Source organism: Meles meles, chromosome 6, assembly GCF_922984935.1.
Source record: "Meles meles chromosome 6, mMelMel3.1 paternal haplotype, whole genome shotgun sequence".
NCBI classification, from domain to species: domain Eukaryota; kingdom Metazoa; phylum Chordata; class Mammalia; order Carnivora; family Mustelidae; genus Meles; species Meles meles.
In genome coordinates, this window is record NC_060071.1 from 107,293,846 (window position 1) to 107,314,956 (window position 21,111).

General features: G+C 40.1%; 1 protein-coding gene across 3 annotated transcripts in view; it reads right to left on the minus strand.

Annotated features, from left to right (window-relative positions):
- Window positions 1–20,606, minus strand: part of ATG14 (autophagy related 14) — a 36,988-nt gene extending 16,382 nt beyond the window's left edge. For all 3 annotated transcript variants that reach the window (XM_046008822.1, XM_046008821.1, XM_046008820.1), the window contains exons 1-5: window positions 20,383–20,606; window positions 7,048–7,110; window positions 5,808–5,850; window positions 3,248–3,329; window positions 450–687 (exon numbers count right to left, since the gene is read on the minus strand). In XM_046008822.1, the coding sequence (XP_045864778.1) occupies window positions 450–687; window positions 3,248–3,329; window positions 5,808–5,850; window positions 7,048–7,110; window positions 20,383–20,603 (647 nt within the window). In that variant the 5' untranslated portion in view covers window positions 20,604–20,606. The remainder of the gene's footprint in view (window positions 1–449; window positions 688–3,247; window positions 3,330–5,807; window positions 5,851–7,047; window positions 7,111–20,382) is intronic.
- Window positions 20,607–21,111: the final 505 nt, after the last annotated feature.

Sequence of the window (21,111 nt, forward strand, 5' to 3'; positions counted from 1 at the left end):
GCCTGCTTGTGATCTCTGTCTGTCAAGTGAATAAATAAAATCTTTAAAAAAAAACAAAAAAAAAGTTCCTGAGTGACTCTGACGAATATGTAGGTGGGGAACCACGGTCTTGTCCATCCGATGACTCCTGAGGGTAGCCACACACTAGAGCCTGAGACTAAACTCACGGTCTTCACTGCTTGTCAGCAGCTAGTTACCAGGAAAAGGCTAAGTCAACAGGTCAGTCAACAAGTTAGGGCCCCACTTCTCCGAGGGCCACCGCCCTTCACCTTGGCAGCCTACCCAATTTCATGCAGCAGGTACTGTTTGCTGAAGCAGATAAGACTTCAGTTTCATTACCAGGAAAGCCAATGACCCCAGAATGAACCCGATAAATGAGGTGCCGCCATATTTGAAATATACTTGCTCTGAAACTTGATCTATTCCTAGAGTCAAAAGACTCACTGTACCTCACACTAGTCTTTACTTCCTCGATTGGAAAAATGACAGAGGTGAGCTCTAATATATGAGATCGTCGAAGTTTTGCCAGACGCTCATAATGACTTCTTAAGTCAATGGTTTTTTTTTCTACCAGGTCACCAAGTCTGCGATTGTGCCTCTGAATCTTCTCCTTTTTCTCCTGGTGCCGCTGTGCTCGAGTGTAGAGTTTCTGGTTCTTTTCCTTAGTTTTGAGAAGGCCTTCAGAATCTGAAATAAATCACACCCAACAATTAACTCTATAAATAGCTCCTGGGGATGCAGAACCCACCTCCCAAGGGTAAGCATCTTCCTGCGGTTTAAACCAAAAGCAAAACCTCCATCAGGTTAACTACATAATGTTCACTAAGTGGAAACTGGGAGTTCAGCTTATGTAGACAAATGAATCCAAGGGGCCCACCACTGAAAGGGCTCTGGGTCTCCATCTGTAGTCATCATTTCAAAGAATCACTCAACAACTATCAAGTTTAAGCCAGAGGTACCTGACTTATGGTAAGCCCTGAAGAATAACCATGGTGGGCAGAAAAGGGATCTAATCCAGTTTGAAAAACTTATTGGCTTTCTGGCTATTAGGCACTTCGCTGCAGGCATAAGGTTTCCCGCAATTTCATTTGCCCTCACTCGGGCATTCTCTTTACCATTCTTGCTCAGTGTGGATGTTCTAATGTTTAAGTCGCTGGTTCCATCACACTTACCTTCCAGCAAGCTCACTCATTTTCATGATCACTACTGAGCTCTTTACAAGTGCTCAAATGAATGTCTGGCCAAGGCCCCCAATCATGGTGGTCAGATTTTTTAACAACAGTTTCCAACTTGATATCATGACCCTTCCCAGGTGGCAGGAGATCACCAGTCACCTAGTCTGCACTCGTGCACACTCAGCACTCAAGAGTTTCATTTGTCCTTCTCTCCATGCCATCTCTCCCTAAACATAAAAACACTGATGCTATTTCTGTCATCTACTGTTGCTTGTCTGGATAAGTAACTTTATAACACCAATCGACTCAACCTTAAAGGTTTATACAACCCAACTTCCTTATCTATACCATATAACATATCTGTATTATTCTGTATCATGACACATAACACCAAAAGATTCTCGAGAAATACTCATCAGGTTCTACAATTTATAATATATGACCTTTTCTGAATATATGTGGTATTTTTAACAACATTTTTAAGAAATACTATTTGCTGAGTAATAAGCTCTTCATCTGTGGACTTGAGACCATGCATAGTTTTTGGAATTCATGAACTCCCCTAAAATTGTTTGCAGAATTTTTTGAGTCTTGTCTAAAGGGTGGCAACTAGACTGCATTTATGTTCTAAAGAGCAGTGGTTCCCATCCCCTGGTAAGTGATCAGTGCCACCCACAATAGTATTATTACTCAAACTGTGGCCCCTGGATCTGGGCAGTCAGTAAACTCGCACCAGTCAGACAAGAGAGGTACAGAAATACAGAGTAAGCTCAGCAACATTTCTCTTTGACATGGCAATATGACATGGACATACCATTCAAGTGTGCAATCATTTTCCTAGCATTTTATTGTACTTTACAAAAGTACTGGGATCAATTTATGACAGATTAGAAATCAGAGAGGAAAAAAATGGTCTTTTACTACAGACAGTTTGAGAACCACTGACCCCGTCCCCATGCATGAGACTTGAACTTCCTACGTCCAACGTGGGTCCCAGGATTCTCTCTCCAGATTGTACAAGCGTCACCACGTGACCGAGGATTTGTAGGGATGGAAAACACTCTCACAGGGTACACTGCTCTAGGGCCAGATCTTTTCTGTGGTGGTCGTTTTGTTTTGGGGAGTTAGGGATCTGTGAAATTCAGCTCATCAAAGATTTAAACTTGCTCATCAGGCGAGGCATAAACTCAGTGAATCCAGCAGTTCCAGGAGGGTCACAGACACCTGGGAGCACATGTGAGCCTCACGGGAGGATGGGAAAAGAGGGGTCGGTCACAAGCTGCTACGCTGCTGCTGAACCAGAGCCTCCGGAGGCGCAGGCAAAGCTCCGTGGGTAACCGTCTGTGTGTGGTTCTGAGCAGCTCTTCCCCACGCGGCCCTCCTCTCGGGCTGACTAATCCTGAGAAACTCCACAGGAGCCCTTTATAAGGACAAACATTTTCAAAGGAAGCTTTTGCTCTATTACATGCCACTATAAAATACTTGCTTCTGAAAGCACAAGCAGACAAGAAGTGGAGTCATAAGGCATGACAGTGACTCACTCTGAACTTTAAACAATGATCTTCAGAAACAGACGGGATATGTCTAAGGATACAGGGTTTCTAAGAGGACTCTCCCAAAATCTGACAACCATTTATGATGAAGGATGAGGTACACAAATACAATGTGAGATTAATACAGATTAAAATGTACATGAGACTCACTAATGGAGAGAAAAAGCCAATATTCTGTGGTTCTGGAGTGAACTAATAATTATAACTGAGTACCAAGCTTCCTGTTAGCGAAGGCGAATGGGAAATATGTATTCCTTAACCTCTTTGAGAAAAGTACTTTATTCAAAGGTCATTATATTTGTGTGTATGTGTATATATAAAATACAGATATTTGTAAAAATATTTACTGAAAATTCTTATACAAATGCTTGACAAGAGGAGCAAGGCAAGCAGGAAACCTTTCCAGGTTGCTGTTGCCTTCCTGCCCCTCCTCTCTTTCTGTCTCTCTAGCTTATGAATCCACTGATATTCCACACTAGCCCTTTATTAGGTCTAGAAGAAGGGGGACAGATTACTCACTTATTTTCATTTCTTCATTTCCTTTACATATTGTTTGTTTCAGCTGTTCAATCCTCATCTTGCAGGACATTATTTTCCATCTCTTAAAAAAAAAGTATGCAGTAAATATCACAAATGTTGGTCTCTTATGAGTAATAGGATTATCAATCTAGGATCACCATTATTTTGAGGCATATCTTAGAAAACATAATGAAGAAAAGACCAATATAATTATATTTATTTTAACTTTTGTGACTACAGTGGATTATGAAAAAACAAGAAAGTGTTATTCTGGTTCAGTGCAGAAGCTGGTCGGAAATTAAGACAGAGAGAAAGAAATTCACATAGTTATTTCGTGTGTTAATGAAGACAGAGAAAAATGGTGAAGTATATGCTCTTAACCTGCTCTGTCCAATATACAGCTAGTGACCACATGTGGCTACTTAAAAGTCATATGAAACTGCATGAAATTTAGTACCTACTCAACACTACCCACAGGTCAAGTGTTCAACACCACATATGGCTAATGGCTACCATACTGGTGGGTTTAGACACAGAACATCTGCATCACCACAGAAAGTTCTATGGCTGCACTGCTCTAAACTCTTCATGCTATTTACTGAGGAGAACATTAACATCACTGTATTATCTCACTAACACAATGCACAATTATTACTTGCAAAATAATCAAAACCTCAATAAAAATTAGAGAAGGTTTTCTTTCCCAAGACAAATAAAAGATCAGTAAAAATGCAACCTGGTAGTCAGTTAAAAAGTAGGATTACCTATTCTATTATGCCTCTATAAATGTGGATAATTAAAAGCTTAAAACAGCATTCAAATATTTATGGTGTTTAATGCCGGCCTAAGGAGCCTGACAGTACAAGACAGAGCAGACTGCAGAGCTGTCGCAGGTACGAAGTGCCTCCCTCCCTGGAGGGACACTTGAGAACGGACCCATGGGACCCTGTGGACTGACTCAAAGATGAAACAGCCAGGAGGCGTCCTCACTTGTAAATGGTATTAGTCTTCAAGAAGTAATACTGACATTTTTGATAGAAAAATTAGAAAACAGTACAGGAAATTTAGAAAAATGGGGATGGGATTCTTTATAAATAGTCTTTTCCCATACAGTGTATTTTGTTTCGATAACTCTAAGTATTTAAAAACTATGAATGATGCTTATTGTGAAAAAAAATTAAACAGAAGAGAAAAAATAAAGTGATCATTAGCTTGACTCCTTCAGGGATAATCTCAATTAAACTTTAATATGTATCTTTTCAGATTTTTAATTTTTTAATTTAATTTTATTATTATTTTAAAAGATTTTATTTATTTATTTCACAGAGAGAGAACGAGATCACAAGTAGGCAGAGAGGCAGGCAGAGAGAGAGAAAGAAGCAGGCTCCCCGCTGAGCAGAGGGCCCGATGTGGGGCTTGATCCCAGGACGCTGAGATCGTGACCTGAGCTGAAGGCAGAGCCTTAACCCACTGAGCCACCCAGGCAACCCCCTTTTCAGATTTTTTAGAGTATATTTATATTTAAAACACACACATAAAGGGAATCATACTTTATCCTAGACTACTTTTTGTTTGCTCTATCATTAAGAAACTCTTGGATATCACTCCGTACCAATACGTATAGACTGGGGATTCTTCTGAACAGCTACATGGTATCAATTATCTCATCCTGTTTAATGAGCTTTTAAGATATTTATGGATCACTACCCACACTCTGGTCAATCAGTTTCTTTATCCATTAATCTCTGCATTCATAATATTTTCTTAGGAGGAAACCTGCTGAATATACCACATGTGTGAGAAAAAAAACCAGAAACACCCCAATAAACCACCAACTTGTCCTCCAACCAAATACATCAATGTATACTCCCACCAACACGGAATAAAAGTGTTATCAATCGAACTCCTTATTTATGTTTTTAATTAATTATTTTTATTAATATATAATGTATTATTTGCCCCAGGGGTACAGGCTGTGAATCATCAGGCTTACATACTTCAAAGCACTAGCCACATCACATACCCTCCCTGAACCCCTTATTTTCATATCCTATACTCATTTTTTCCCAGTTATGTTCATTTTGCTCAGAGTTTTCAACATACAGAACTTTAAAACTTCTATGCAGTCTGTGAAGATGTTTTTCTTTATGGCTTATAAAGGTCTGTTCATCTGTAGGTTACATTTATAAATACTCTCTCATATTTTAATATTTTTATGAGTTTACTTTTCACATTTAATCATCAATCAGTGTAGGGAGTGTATGTTTACAATGAGTAAGTTTTCTCAAAAAGGAAAGTTCATCATTCTTGTATTCCTATGTCAATATCAGACTTTGTCTTACCCTTTACAATGGCTCTATAATTAATTGCCAGTACTCTGTGTTTGGCATCTAGATAAAATATTTGAGAGCCCACACTACAAATATATTCAAATAGAGGGCTGCCAAAAAATGATTAAAATAAAGTTAAATTCAAAGTGATATTCTAAGCAGTACCAACTGAAACGCATGTAACGTCAAGTATAAAGAATATTATTATTTAAATACTTCTTACAGCTTACCAACTGATCTGTTATCCATTTTCCTTCCATAGCTTTTAACACTCTGCACAGAGAAAAGAACAAAAATAAATTTTCTGAACCTCAAAAATATAAAATCAACATTTTTTTAAAGTAAGATCTTAAAAATGTCTGGAAATACCAAAGTGAGACTCAAGCACTTAATAACGTTTTCCAGGGCTCCCTGGCCAGTTCAGTCAGTGGAGCATGCGACTCTTGATCTTGGGGTTATGAGACTGAGCCCCACACTGGGTGCAGGGATCATTTAAAAATAGAATCTTTAGAAAAATAAAAAATAAAAATGTTTTCCAAATTCCAAATTCTCTATTTTTTTTTCTCATTTCCTTCTCTTTGTACTTTTAATACTGCCCAGAACCTTTCTGTAAACATTTACAATTTCCAGTTATAGCCAGAGCCTTTGTCCTCAGTCATAATCAGTAATTTCTATCAGTCACATTTATTAACAATAACAGTTACAAGAGAATTCATAATCTAAAATGTGATGCTCAGTTCCCGAAGAAATGGCACAAGCCGGCATCTGTAAAAATCTGTTCTGTGGAGTGAAGTGTTCTATGGAAGAAATAAAAGTTTCTGTGATTAGGTTAGAGAAATGACTTAAATAAATCTAAGCCAGGTTTTGTAATGCAGGGCATCTCAGAAGATTTAATCTGCTCACAGATGTTTTCAGAGACCTGGGGTGCATCTGGAGAACAGTGACTAGGTCAGTTTGGGAGAGAAGATTCTACAGATGATGCTCAAATCAGCGGGTGGGATTCGTCAGGGGTGCAGATTCCAGGGCCTTCCCCTCCAGACCGCAGAACAGCTGAGGGTAGAAGTTCGAGGATCTGCATTTTTAACTGTTACCTCAGCTAACGAATTCTGAGGTAGGTGATACCAAGACCATGCTCAGGAAAACGCTGATCCAGAAGAAGAAAGATAAATGGAAGGCGTGATGTCTTACAGGAACGACCACTTGTCTGCCTGCTCCGGACCCACTTGCCGCACATCAGCTATCCGGGCCAGGGGTCTTGCTCATGGGTCTAGTCACTGAGTGCCTGCTGCAAAGGGACTGGGTCTGATCTCAATGATTTCTAGGAACTTAATAATCTCTATTTTGCTTCTCCCGGATGCACTGCTCTTCCCCACTGCCCTAAATTCAACAAGTCAGCCATCCATGTGTCTGCATACCATAGCACTGAATTAAACCACACGGTGACAAGAGAAAAGCAAAAGGGAAACTCACTCTTTTTGAAATTCTTCTTGCTTGCTCTTAAGTTGGCTTAACCTTTCTTTCTTGTCTATAAACCTGTAAGAAAAAAAATGTAATGCTTTATTAAATGTTCATTCTTTCCAGTTCAGTGAGATTATGCAAATTCCTAAGAGCCAATCACTTCCGCACTCTTCTGGAGATGCCAGGGTCCTGACAGTCAACATACATCTTCTCAAGGGGGTGTGCACACAGCTGCTTACGCCACTTGCTCATTTTATTTTTTTTTATTTTAAGATTTTTTATTTATTTATTTGACAGAGAGAAATCACAAGCAGGCAGAGAGGCAAGCAGAGAGAGAGGAAGGGAAGCAGGCTCCCCGCTGAGCAGAGAACCCGATGTGGGGCTCGATCCCAGGACCCTGAGATCATGACCTGAGCCGAAGGCAGAGGCTTAACCCACTGAGCCACCCAGGCGCCCCTACTTGCTCATTTTAAAACGAAGTTCAAATTCTCAGATTTAAAATTCTTGCATGGGTTCAGGGGTGCTTGGCTGGTTCAATCAGTAAAATTCTTTTTTTTTTTTTTTTTTTAAGATTTTATTTATTTATTTGACAGAGAGAGATCACAAGTAGGCAGAGAGGCAGGCAGAGAGAGAGAGGGGGAGGCAGGCTCCCTGATGCGGGGCTCAATCCCAGGACCCTGAGATCATGACCTGAGCCGAAGGCAGAGGTTTAACCCACTGAGCCACCCAGGTGCCCCTCAATCAGTAAAATTCTTTCATGGTTTATAAAATATGTTTAGAAGCCACCCCCTCACCCGGCCCAGATTAAATTATCTTCCAAAACAGGCACATGAGAGCACTAGAATGAATCTGAGTTCAAGGAAGTTGAGGCTTCTCACATTAACATGATTTTAATTATTTAGCTTAATTCAATCCTTCTCTTACCTATAAATTGGTTACTTGTAATTTTTAAAGTACACCGTTTTTTTTTTTTTCCTTACTAATTTTATTGCTGGTCCTTATGGGCTAACAAGTTACTGAGTACAAGTTATCAAAAGGAAGAGATATCACATTGTAGTTCATTTTCTCTACAGTCTTCTCCTCTTATCCTTTTCTTCCTGCTACCTTAACTGCGGTTTAGTCTTTTTTCTTCCTTTGTGCAGCTTAAGATGAAAACTTAGATCATTCATTTTAGCCTCTCCCTTTTAATTATAACCATATAAAGTTATACATTTCCCAAGTATTGTGTTAGCTAAACCCCAATGTGTCTGATAGGGTATATTTTCGTATCCTTTAGTTTGGAATTCCTGATTTTCCACTAATTCCCTCCTTGACCTCTAAGTTTTTTAGAAGTATAGTGCTTAATTTCCAGATAGAGGGCTTTTCTAGGTAACTTATCGTTAACTGTTTTCCACTTTCTGACGTGGTCACAGAATATACTCTGTGATATTTCAATCTTTTGATTTCAGAGTATCTTAGGGCCTTGCATCTGGTCTGCCCTGGTGAAAAGTTCCCTGTGCACTTGCAAGAGTATGTATTCTACAGCTGTTAAGTACTGTGTTCCAGAAATGTCAACCATCTGAAGGTGATGAACAGTGACATTCAGATCTTCTAGATTTGTGCTACTAAGAGAGCCACCGGTCACATGCACTCTGAGTACCTAAAATGTGGCCTGTTGCTTAATAAGGATCTGCATTAAAAAAAATATATATATATCTATATATACACATATATAGATATATATATATGACTACCATCATGCAACTGACTTTTAAACAAGCTAACAGTGGCTCGCTATTTAAAAAACACATGATAATGCCATATGCTATAGTAACATAGTGTGGAGTCCAAGATTAGGTTTCTGGCAGTCTCCCAAATTCTTAGCCTAAATGAAAACTAAAAATTTAACAGAATAGTAACAAACCTAGAAATCACTTTCTTAAAATGGTCCAGACTAATAGCAGTCTAAATATTTCTAAAACCCCATTTTTTAAATATTTCCAAAGATACCTACTTCAAAATGGAAGGGATCAATAGATGAATGGATAAAGACAACATGGTAAATATGTATGATAAGATGTTACCAAGAAAAAAGAATGAGACTTTGCCACTTGGGGCCACATGGATATACCTAGAAGGTATTATGCTAAGTAAAATTAGTCAGTCTGACAAATAACATATGATTACACTTATATGTAGAATCTAAACAAAACAAACAAGAAAATACTGAACTATATATAACTGGTGGTTGCCAGAGTGGAGGTGGGAGAGGGGAGAGCAAAATAGATAAAGGGGATTAAGAGGGACAAACTTCCAGTTATCCAGGAAATAAGTCACAGAGATGGAAAGTACAGCACAGGGAACATAATCAATAATATTGTAATAACACTGTATGGTGTATGTGACAGATGGTGACTACACTTACTGTGGTGAGCACTCACATATAGAAGTGTCAAATTACTGTGTTGTACAGTACACCTGAAATTAATTTAACACTGTAAGTTAATTATACTTCAATTTTAAAAAGAGAAAAAAAATGGGAGGGATAAAATATTCTAATTATGACCCTACCATTTAATAGGCAGTCACTGAAATGTATAATGTGTGTTAAACAAACAAAAAAGCAAATCAAGTGATATTATATACTTGTATGACTAAATCAAAATTAGATTAAAAATTCAGTTCCTACGTGGCCCAGTGGGTTAAGAGGCTGCCTTTGGCTCAGGTCGTGATCCCGGGGTCCTGGGATCGAATCCCACGTTGGACTCTCTGCTCAAGGGGGAGCCTGCTTCTCCTCTCCCTCTGCCTGCCACTCCGCCTGCCTGTGCTCTCTCTCTCGCTGTCAAATAAATAAATAAAATCTAAAAAAAAATAAATAAAAACAATTCAGTTCCTCCATTCACTAACCACACTTGACTAGCACCCGTGGCTGGGAGCTGTCTCGCTGGGCAGCATAGATACACAAAACCAGTGTGGTAAGGTAGGAACTGCATGAAGCAGCAGAACACTCAGAAACCAGTGTGGAACTGAGACAAACTCATAGTTTCATCCACGACTTCATCAGGCAACTTACAACAAAACATCTGTCAGAAGATTAATAAATCTAATTATATATCCTGCAGCTGTGTACTCCTTGACATACTGTTATGTGCTTCCATCTCCACATATGAAAATGAGAAACTAACGTGGTATTTACTTCTACCTCACTGAGGCAATAAGGTGATTCATGTTCTGATAACCTGAAGGAAGTGATGAACTCACAAGACTCATCAAACCAGGCAAACAGACTGACATGGAGGATAAAATCTTGTTTTTAGAGGATATTAAAGCTCTCCCTCAGAACTGCTGTAGAAAAGCCACTTGGCATACAGCGAACTGGGATGACAAACAACCCTGTCCAGCTTTACACTGAGCCGGTTCTCTTGGGCTTCATTAAAAACAAACCAATTTAAAATGTAAACATACAGTCACCAGCAGGGGTAATAAACAAAAGATAACCACTCCTACTGTATCAACCAGTCAAGAGTAATGGTATTCTTCATGAAGGAGATTAAAAATAGGTGGTGTTCACAAAGCTAAACAGCAGATGAGGTCAAAGAATGTGGCTGGATCAGCACTTCGACTGCTCATCTGCACACTCATCCATTCTCTGCATTCTCCGTCCCCCCACTCATGGAAAGATAAATTCATTCCACAAGTCTGTGCTTTCTCAATACGGTTTCCAAGAAATAGAAAGATTAATGCAGTCATCATATTCAAACTAGATTTTCTTTAGAGATTTTATTTACTCATTTGAGAGAGAGAGAGAGAGAACAGGAGTGAGGGGCAGAGGGAAAGGAAGAAGACTCCCCGCTGCACAGAGAGCCGGATATGGGGCTCGATCCCAGGACCCTGAGACCATGACCTGAGCCAAAGGCAGATGCTTAACCACTCATGAGCCCCCAAACTAGGTTTAAGGATACATATTTTACCAAAAAAAAAAAAAAAAAAAAAAAAAAAAAGGCGGGGAGGAAAGGAATATTTTATGTACTATCTTCCAAAAGTAGGGTTTATCACATAAATTATCTTGTGTCTTTTTCCATGTTGGGACATACCAACTAATTGCATTCTTCAACAATACACAGAATTTCAGTGAATGAACATCCTATAATTTATATGAACTCCTACTGATGAACATTGGCATCACTTCCAAATTTTCACTATTATCAGTAATGTTGTAAGTGAATATCCTAGTGCACAAATCTTTAAAAGCTTTTAGGTTTCTCAGAAATTCCTATTAATGAAAGAAACTGCTGGATCAGGTATTTACATACAAAATTCTGGCAGTTATCTTTAATTTCCTCAGAATCATTTCATATAATTTACAACCCCACCAACAGTGAGTACTCACTCTCTCCAAACTGCACACTTTTTAGTCTTTGCTAAGCTGACCGGCCTCCCCGCCTCCTTCCCCAAAGATCATAATCCGTCTTTTCGCTTTTATTTCACTATTAGAAATGTTGAATGCTTTTTCCTATCTTATTGGCTACTTACTTTTCTTTTGTTGTTCCCGTGTCTCTTGTTCATTTTTCTGTAGCTTTTTAAAGGATTATTAGGAAAATTAGCCATTTTTCTTTCCAACATCTTGAAATTACTTTTTCTCACTTTGCTTTCTGACTGAAGTGTGTTTCTGCTCTACAGAACTTTTCAAACTTTTATGCGGTACATTTAGCAATTCTTTTGCTGTTGTTGAATGGCTCTAGTTTTGGGCTGTTTCCTGAAAGGAATCTGCCAGTGAAACTATACCAGGCTCTGGGGATTTTACAACACTAGATATTCTCTCCCAATTTAAAAATGTATTTACCAAAAATCCTCCACACGTAGTTTTTTCCCTAAAAAAAGTACTTCCTTTGGGGGAAATTGGAAGGGGAGGCGGACCATGAGAGACTATGGACTCTGAGAAACAACCTGGGGGTTTTGAAGGGGCAGGGGTGGGAGGTTGGGGGAACCAGGTGGTGGGTAATAGGGAGGGCACATGTTGCATGGAGCCCTGGGTGTTGTGCAAAAACAATGAATACTGTTACACTGAAAAAATAAATAAATAAATAAATTATAAACTGTTAAAAAAAAAGTACTTCTTTAAATGGACTTTGTCTCCTAAATTTTCCCATACTTTGCAACTATGATTTTCCCCATTAAAAAAGTACTCCCTTGGGCAAACCTGGGTGGCTCAGTGGGTTAAGCATCTGCCTTTGGCTCAGGTCATGATCCTGGGGTCCTAGGATCCAGTTCCACATCGGGCTCCCTGCTCAGCAGAGGGTCTGCTTCTCCCTCTCCTATCTGCCGCTCCTCCTGCTTGTGCTTTCTCTATGTCAAATAAATAAAATCTCAAAAAAAAAAAAAAAAAAAAGGAAAAAGTACTCCCTTAAACTAACTTTTAAACAGTTCTCCTGCAATGGAGACAGATGAGAATAGGGGTTGGCGGTCACACAGTGTGGGGGTGGTCCCAGCATCGGCACACAGCCCAGCTCAGGGCATCATGCCTGTCTGGGCTGACTTGGGGATGGGTTAGAGCCGGCCCTGAGAAGGGAAGGAAGGCATGATAGGCAGAGGGAATTCTAACGTTTCACAAGGCAAAGAGCTAATTTGCCTTGCACGAAAGCATTTCAACACAGCAGGAAGGGTAACAGGGTTAGGGGTGTGCTGCTACTGAGGCATCAGCTAGGAGTGTGAGCCCTCTCTCTCCACACTGTTCCAGGGTCACAATCCCAGGCAACTGAGCGGATCTATCCACAGGCTGGACTATTCACACAAATCTACTCTATACTACCAGAAAACCAGCACCAGGCTGTGTACTCTATCAGGGATCCATGTCATTAATTCGGCTATTAAGTCTAGGTGATAATTAACATCCTCATAACACCCACAAGTTGAGTACTTACTATGTCCTAAGCATGTCCTTTCCTAAAATAACTCTAATCCCTCATCTGCCTGCTCTGTCCTTGCCCTCATCCTAGGAATGTAAGTTTACTTTGTGCCCAAGAATATGGCAACAGAAAAGTCTAAGAGACAAACACTAATGAATTTTAAGAGAGGCAGGAAAGAAATAATAACCTTTCAAATGTGGAGTTCAGAGCCTTAAAAACATTAAACCCTTTGAACCAGTTAATGCAGTTCAAAGAAACAGATCAGAGATGAGGAGGAAAATTTATATCTGAAGGCACCAATCATGAAATCGGTCATAATAGCAAAAATTGGAAACAACTTTGATGTTCTATAGAACAATTTGTCAAATGATACTATATTGCCATGCAGGAGATTATAATATTTTTGAAGACATGTTTATGAGATGTTGAGTTAAAAAAAAGGTACAACACACCATACACATGGTATGTATATATTTTATTTTCCAAATGAAAAAAATCTGTAAGCACACACATACACATGCAAATCAACAAGTCTGGAAGGAAATATAACAAATTATTAACAGAGCTGTGAAATTTATCGGTAAAATTCTCCTTTAGGGATTTCTGTATTTTAGTTTTCTACAATAATGACATGTCCATCTACAGTCAGAAAAAGACACCAATCAATCAAAATTTCTCATGCTTCTCCTCAGAGGATCATATATACCATAAAAATATATACATAATCCCCTAAAAGTTCTTAGGTCTCCTGAGTCAGGGTACAGTCCTTGGGGTCCTTAAATTTAAAAGGGGAAATAAGTACTAACAGTTTTTAGGTTGAAAGTGGAGAAGATTCCCCATCTCTGATTTGGGCACAGGTTTGTTAGAAGAATTAATGATAATTTCTAGTTCTATAAACAGGGCAGTGAGAGCACAGATCTCTCTCTTATGCAAGCAGAGATGGTTACAGAACTAAATATTTCTTCAATTAAGATACTAACATGGGGGACGACTGGGTGGCTCAGTGGGTTAGGCCTCTGCCTTCGCCTCAGGTTATGGTCTCACAGTCCTGGGATCAAGCCCCGCATCGGGCTCTCTGCTTAGCGGGGAGCCTGCTTCCCCCTCTCTCTCTGCCTGCCTCTCTGCCTACTTGTGATCTCTGCCTGTCAAATAAATAAAATCTTAAAAAAAAAAAAAAAGATACTAACATGGTAAGAATTCCTAGTCATCCTAGGAATTCCTAATCTTCCTTAAATTCCTTAGGCATACAAGGGTATGAGGTTTACAGACAAATGCAATATGAAACAACAACGACAACAACATGATCCTTATCAGGATGGTTCTTTTATCATGTTAGAATACTTAGAATATGAGAAAATAGGATAAAAATATACTCCACTGGCAGGAATGAAGGATAAGTCATTAAAAGAAAATAGAAACAAAGCACTGTTTAGTTTCCTCACTTGTAAAACAGGAATAAGGCTTATCCTACTTGGTTACAAGGATTAAATAAGATAAATGTGAACATTAAGGTACAGGCAACTTTGCCCACAACATATACTAGTTTCCCTTTTTCTTCATTGCAATGAGTGATTTTGTACTTAATCTCACTAATGTATTAAACTGAACTACATATATAAAAATACAGTTCAGATCTGGAAGTGAGTTTAAGAATTAGTAGAGCCCAGGAGTAAATAAAGATACAAATACTCTGTATTTCCTCATGTTAAAAATAGGTTCATAACTCATGGGTTTGAGGTAAGGAACAAATGAGATCATAAATGTGAAAGCCTTTTACAAATTCTAGAAGGCATAATGATAAGAGTAGCCACTGATACTGACTGAAACAGAAGCTGTTATCTTCTTAGCAGACGTACATATGTTGGTATAAACACAATTACTAAGCTTCATGGGATGGCAGCTGAGTTCCTTCCTGAAGGACACAGTCAAAAAGAGAAGAGAGGTTGACAAACTGAGCAGGGTATTCAACTGTGGGTTTGGAACTGAATTCTCAAGACAGTAGATTCTTATAGGCTATGTCGACTGACAACCAAAAAGATCTAGAAAACAGAAATATCTAAAGAATAATTCTGGGTGGAGATGGGAGGGCACCTGCGTGGCTCAGTCGGTTAAGTGTCCGACTCTTGATTTCAGCTCAGGTCATGATTTCAAGGTGGTGAGATCCAGCCTGGGGTCTGGCTCTGTACTCAGTAGGGAGTCTGCATGAGATTCCTTCCCCCTCTCTCCCTGCCCCTTCCCTCTGTGCACACACACTCTCTCTAAAATAAATAATTAAATCTTTAAAAAAAAAAAAAAAGAATAATTTGTGGACATTGGATGTGTCTTCCCTTTGAAATCTTCAATAACATTTAAAATTTTCTGCTTGTCTTATATCCCACCACCCAATTTATTTAGCACCTGTATTTGTTTCCTGGTTAAAGTGCAACACATACTCTTAAAAGTCCTAAGTGAAGGGGGCGCCTGGGTGGCTCAGTGGGTTAAAGCCTCTGCCTTCGGCTCAGGTCATGATCCCAGGGTCCTGGGATCAAGCCCCGCGTGGGGCTCTCTGCTCTGCTCTGCGGGGAGCCTGCTTCCTCCTCTCTCTGCCTGCCTCTCTGCCTAGTTGTGATTTCTCTCTGTCAAATAAATAAAATATTAAAAAAAAAGTCCTAAGTGAAGATAATTCTGCATCATTTCTGAAAACCTACTTATAAAAGCAATATTCATATACTTATAAATGTCTTTCTTTTCTGATCCACAAGTTAAAATAACTGGTTCTAAACCAGCAGACAGATTTTTTTGGATGCTGCAGTCTCTGGTTATCCTCAGATTATGTTCCCCATCTCATTCCTACACTTACCATAAACTGGTAACCAATTTCCACTCTATGGGTTGAGTGGAAAGATTAGTTTAACTTGTCAGTTATCTAAGGGGTAACAGTATTATTTCTGGCGTCAAAAATGTAAATCCAGAAAATTTTGTTCCTGTAAAAAGCCCTGTAATTTTAAAAAGTTAATCAAAATTCAAATAAGATTGTGTTGGGAAGGCTGCTTAGTATCATTCCTCTTCATCTCTTAAAGAAGTATATAAGTTAAAAGGCAGATAAAAATCAGAGAAGAAAGTGGGTATTGTTTTAGGAATGGGGCCAAGGTGGGGGATGAGGACAGGACAGTGTTGGTGAGGATACCAATATTATCAATCTTCCCACTGAACAACAACAATAAAATATTCATTTAGATATTTTTCAATCAATCTATCTGCCAAACTCACTCAGTCCACAAAATCATGTGAAGACCCATGTTCCCTACTTAGGAGTCAAAGGAACTAATTGTTGTGAAGTAGACTGTTGATACCTCACTAATTTTCTTTCAACTGCTAAACTATTAAAACCTTTACATTCAGCTAGTCTATTAATGAAGACTGAAAAAATAAATTTATAAGCACTCTGATATACATCATCACATTCAAGATCCATGGAGGCACAGCTGATTTGGCTAATTTACCAAAAAGAAATCAGAGGTTAAACAAGGGTTTTCCCATTACGCTGTAAGTGTCCACATTCTATACCTAATTGTTTCCCACAGTTAGTGAGGGGCTTCTTATGAAGTATGAGAGACTGAAGGAAGCAAAGCAGAGAATACAAAATTTTTCATAAATACTAAGGACAGGAGAATATTTCAAACTCAAGCTATGACCTGCACAATTTAAGGTTTATTAGTATTAAGTGTAATTCCCTGAGAGTAAGAGACCTTTCTCCTCTATAACGTGCCAGGATATTTTGTGCAGATAGCTGTGCCCACTGAGAGCACATTAAAAATGATTTTACTATTAGGACAGTGGTCCTGGGTCTTAAGAGATTCTTACATCCTACTAGATATTGGGCACTATTCTGGGGAACAAAAGAAAACAAAACAAAACATTCCACTTATTAAGGAATGCACAGTTGGGAAAAGGGAAAGATGGAGAATGAAGTGAAGCGGGCTGGGCAGACCACTGTGGCAGTTTTGTCATCCCTGAACCCTAAAGTTTCTTTTTTATCTCTAAAAGTTTGGATGATTCTGGTATTTGCTCTTCATTTGTCTGCTTGGTCAGAAAAAGAAATCCATGATTACACACCCCTCTTCCGAAAATTGACTTTAATATTCAGATTTAGCAAAAAATCTTGATCTCAGTTTTGAAAGTGGTATTGCCTTTGCCATTCTTTCAACAATATGCCTACCATGTGCTATGCGCTGCTGCCACACTCAGCACCAGTGATCTGACTGAACAGAATCAGAACACACGCCGTCCAGGAACTGCATTCTGGATGCAGGTATCTTCCCTGAATAAATAACATTACATATCATGCTCAGTACCATGAAAGAACAGAGTGTTGCAACAAAAATGACGGCATGGCGGAGGGGAGATGGAAGGGGGAATATATCTTACTGAAGGTCAGGGAAGGCCTTGCTGATTAAGTTACATTTAAGGTGAGAGTTGAAAGACAAAGCGGCAATCAGAAGGCAAAATGTTCAGGCACAAGGAACAGCAAGGGAAAAGGTCCAGTGGTGGAAAAGTTTTGTATGTTTGAGGATCTGATAAAAGGTTTCTGACTACAGAGAAGTATGAGGGAATATGGCATGAGTTTATTTTCTGAGTACTTAATATATGCTAGACATCATGCTAAGTACTTTAATGCACACTCTTACATCATCATTACTGAACCAATGAAGTTAGATTTTCCCTTCCCATTTTCAAAAGGACCTAAACAAGCATAGGAGAGGTTAAGAAACTTGTTCAAAATCACATAGCAAGCGGTAGAGTGTGTATTCAATTCAATGCAGCATGAATCCAAACTTATAGCCAAAGTTAGAAGATAAGCAGAAGACAAATCAAATAAAACTTTATATGCCACAGTAAGAAGCTTGAATTTTATTCGAAGTGCAGTGGAAAGCCACCAAGAAATTTAAACAAAACTGTGACATTATCTGATTGACATTTCTGTGGCTGCTGCGTGGAGTTATATGGGTAAATGAAATGAAACCAATAAGTAGTCAGGAAAGAAATGATATTTGTCTGGACTAGAAGTAAACCAATTTGAGACCTATTTTGGAGCAAATCAAATTAGCCTTGCCAATGATTTAAAGACATGGAATAAGAAGAAAGGGAAAGTCTAGAATAACTCCCAGGTTTCTGGCTTTAGTAACAAATAGATGATGATGGATAATCATGAAATGGCTTAGGATCAGACTAAGTTTAGGAAAAAGGGGTAGTGTCATTCAATCATTCAATAAATCTTTACTAATTCTAATATGTGAAGATACAAGAGAGTACAAAATTGATAAAAGTTCTGTCTTCCTACAGCCTCCACCACTGTAGTTGGGGGGGGGCAGTTAGACAAATTGACATGTAAACCATAAGAGAGTGCTAAGTGCTATGAAAGACAACAAAGCAGGTGGGAAAGGAGGTTACAATTTTAATTAAATGGATAGAGAGAGCTTCTCTAACATATAAGCAGAGGTCTGAAGGATACAAAGGAAGCAGCCCTGAAGATTTCTGGGAGAAAAGAGCTCTCGGCAGTCTGAGTAAGACCGTACTGGCCCTGAGGCAGGAGTGTTCTTCGTATGTTTGAAGACTGGCAGGGAGTCCAGGGTCGTACAGCAGAGTAGGTAAGGGAAAAAAGAGATCAGAGGGGAACAGGCGATATGGAACTTCTGTTAAGGATTTCACCTTTTTTTTACTTTGGGTAAAACAAAGAACGCTTGCAAGATCAAAGACTTGTAGAGTAGAGGAGTGGTGTTACTTCAGCTGCAAGATGGAAATTACACTATAAGGGAGCAAGGGTAGAAGCAGAAACTCAAGAAGCAATAATCCTCTCGTGGATCAGACCAGGAAATAGTGAAAGGGTCAGATTTAGATAGGTTTTAAAGAGCAAACAGGATTTCTTGATGGAATTAGATATGGTGGTGTTAAGAGGGGAGTCAAGGAAGGCTAGGCAGGCTTTTTTGACCTGTATCAAAGAACAATGAGGTTACCATTTACTGGGTTGGGATGAGCATGGGAGGAAAAGATTTATCATGGAAAACCATGAGTTCAGTTTGCCATCTTAAAATGGAGGTACTTATTACAAATTTAGAAACAGATGTTGAGTAGGCAGCTGCTTACTGGATCTCAAAGAGGTCTGAGTTGGAGATACAAGTCTGACAGGCATCTTTAACGCATGGCCATTATTTAAATCATGGCAGTGGATCTGGGAAAAAGTAGAGACAGAGAAGAGAGGCCGGAACCGAACCCTTGATAAACTCCATCAGTTAGACACTGCCATCTCATGCCTGGTAGTCTTATAGTGAAACAACTGGTTTAATTTTTAAAGCTATCACTTATTACACCAGCAATTTCTAAATCCATCAAGTGCATCAATGAGAAACAGCAATGAACTAAAAAGATACCATACAAAACTCGAAAGAGAAACTCCATTCATGATGAGAGAAATACTAGGAACTCCAAACATTTCCAAATATAGAGATTGTACAATCCTGTGGTTGGGTACATGATATACGATATACTCAGAGCATCCGGATTTTAATTCTGGTCCCTATGCTTATTACCTGTGTGACCAAGGCAGGCACTTACTGTGCAGTGTCCTCAACAGTAAGTTAGAGATAAAAAACCTACTGAGTTGTTGTAAATGAATACTTGAACTTTCACTCTCAAAAAGTTACCTTACCGTCAATGACATTAAATCACTGAAACAAAAGCTGAGATCCTGCAGTTAATCACACTAATTTTTCAATTATCTTAACCAGAAACCAGTAGCTCTGTGTTTAGTTTCAAAACAAGGCCAAAACATGCTCTGAAATTTAATTCTCTTAACTAAGGGCTTATGCCTCTCAGTCCGGATTTTTAAATAAAGCCAAAACACATCGCCAAATGCCTTAATATCCAAAGTGATCTTCGGAGGCATAAAGCGGAAAAGGGAACAACTAGCTAGTCCTAGTTCACACATCAGAATAAGCATGTCTCCTAACAAGATCCAGCTGTGACATAGGGGCACCATGGCCAGAATCCTCCTTAATCAGTAATCTGATTCTCTCCTGGTCTCTCCTCTAGAGAATGAACGTGCTTTCGAAGATAAAGGTTAAACCCAGCTTTTGAATGAAAGTCCAGCAAAGTGCCGAGAATCCAACCCTATGACAGTAATAGGGGAAAATTCATCCAGGGTCACCATGTATCCCTTACCTTTAGTACCAAGGAGCACCGTAGGATCAGACTCCTCTCGGGGAGGTGGGGGGGGGGGGGGGTGCGTGTTAGTGGGGAAACCGCAACCTTCCCTCCTCTGGTCCCCACTCCCGACCCCTGGAAGCAAAGCGGCTACCCTCCCCATATTCCCTCTCCTCTCGCGGGGCTCCGGGCCCCGGACCCGAGCCCCAGGCTCTAACCTCCATTCGCGGAGCAGTAGGAGACACCCAGGGAAGAAACAATAGCGCCGTGGCGGCTGCCGTACCTCTCCCGGTCGCGGCCGTCGAAGTAAACGAAATCGCCGTTCTGGACGCACTTGGCGCAGGTCAGCCGCCGGCGGGTAGTGTTGCACAGCGGACACCGCTCGACAGCCACGTACAGCCCCTCGGCGTCGTCCACGGAGTCCACCAAGTCCCGAGCGAGCGGCCGGGGCCCGCAGCCAGGAGCCTCCGGCGGCCGGGCTCCCTTCCCACTGGGAGACGCCATGATGGCCTGAGAGCAGAGCCAGTCACGTGGGATTTTGTTTTCAACCAGGTGCATCCTGGGCGAGGAGGAGGGGCCTGGGGAGGCGCCGGGAGCGCGGGCGGGGTCCGACGAGCCCCTTAACCAGCCTCTCCGAGCTCGCGGCCGGGAGGGCGGGCCGCGCTGTTGCGCTTCCCGTCTGCGGAGGGGGAAGCCCGCCCGAAGCGTGAATTACGTTAGAGGGGCGAGTCAGCCAAGCAAAATGTCACCATCCGTTTCATCACGCCAAGGCTACAAGTTAAAGCCTCAAACTCGTGCAAGAAATAGTAATACGGTGCTCTAGGGATTCTGGGGAAACGGGGACAAAATAAGGGAATTTCTTTAATTCGCTATGGGTGGTTTTAAATTTGCTGAAAGTACAGCGAAGTCGGGTGAGGGGACTGGGTCGTGGAGAGAGGCTGTATTTGGGCTCACCCACCTCCTTTATAGGTTTGTGATTTGGGTCAAATTCATAAACTCTCTGTTTATGAAC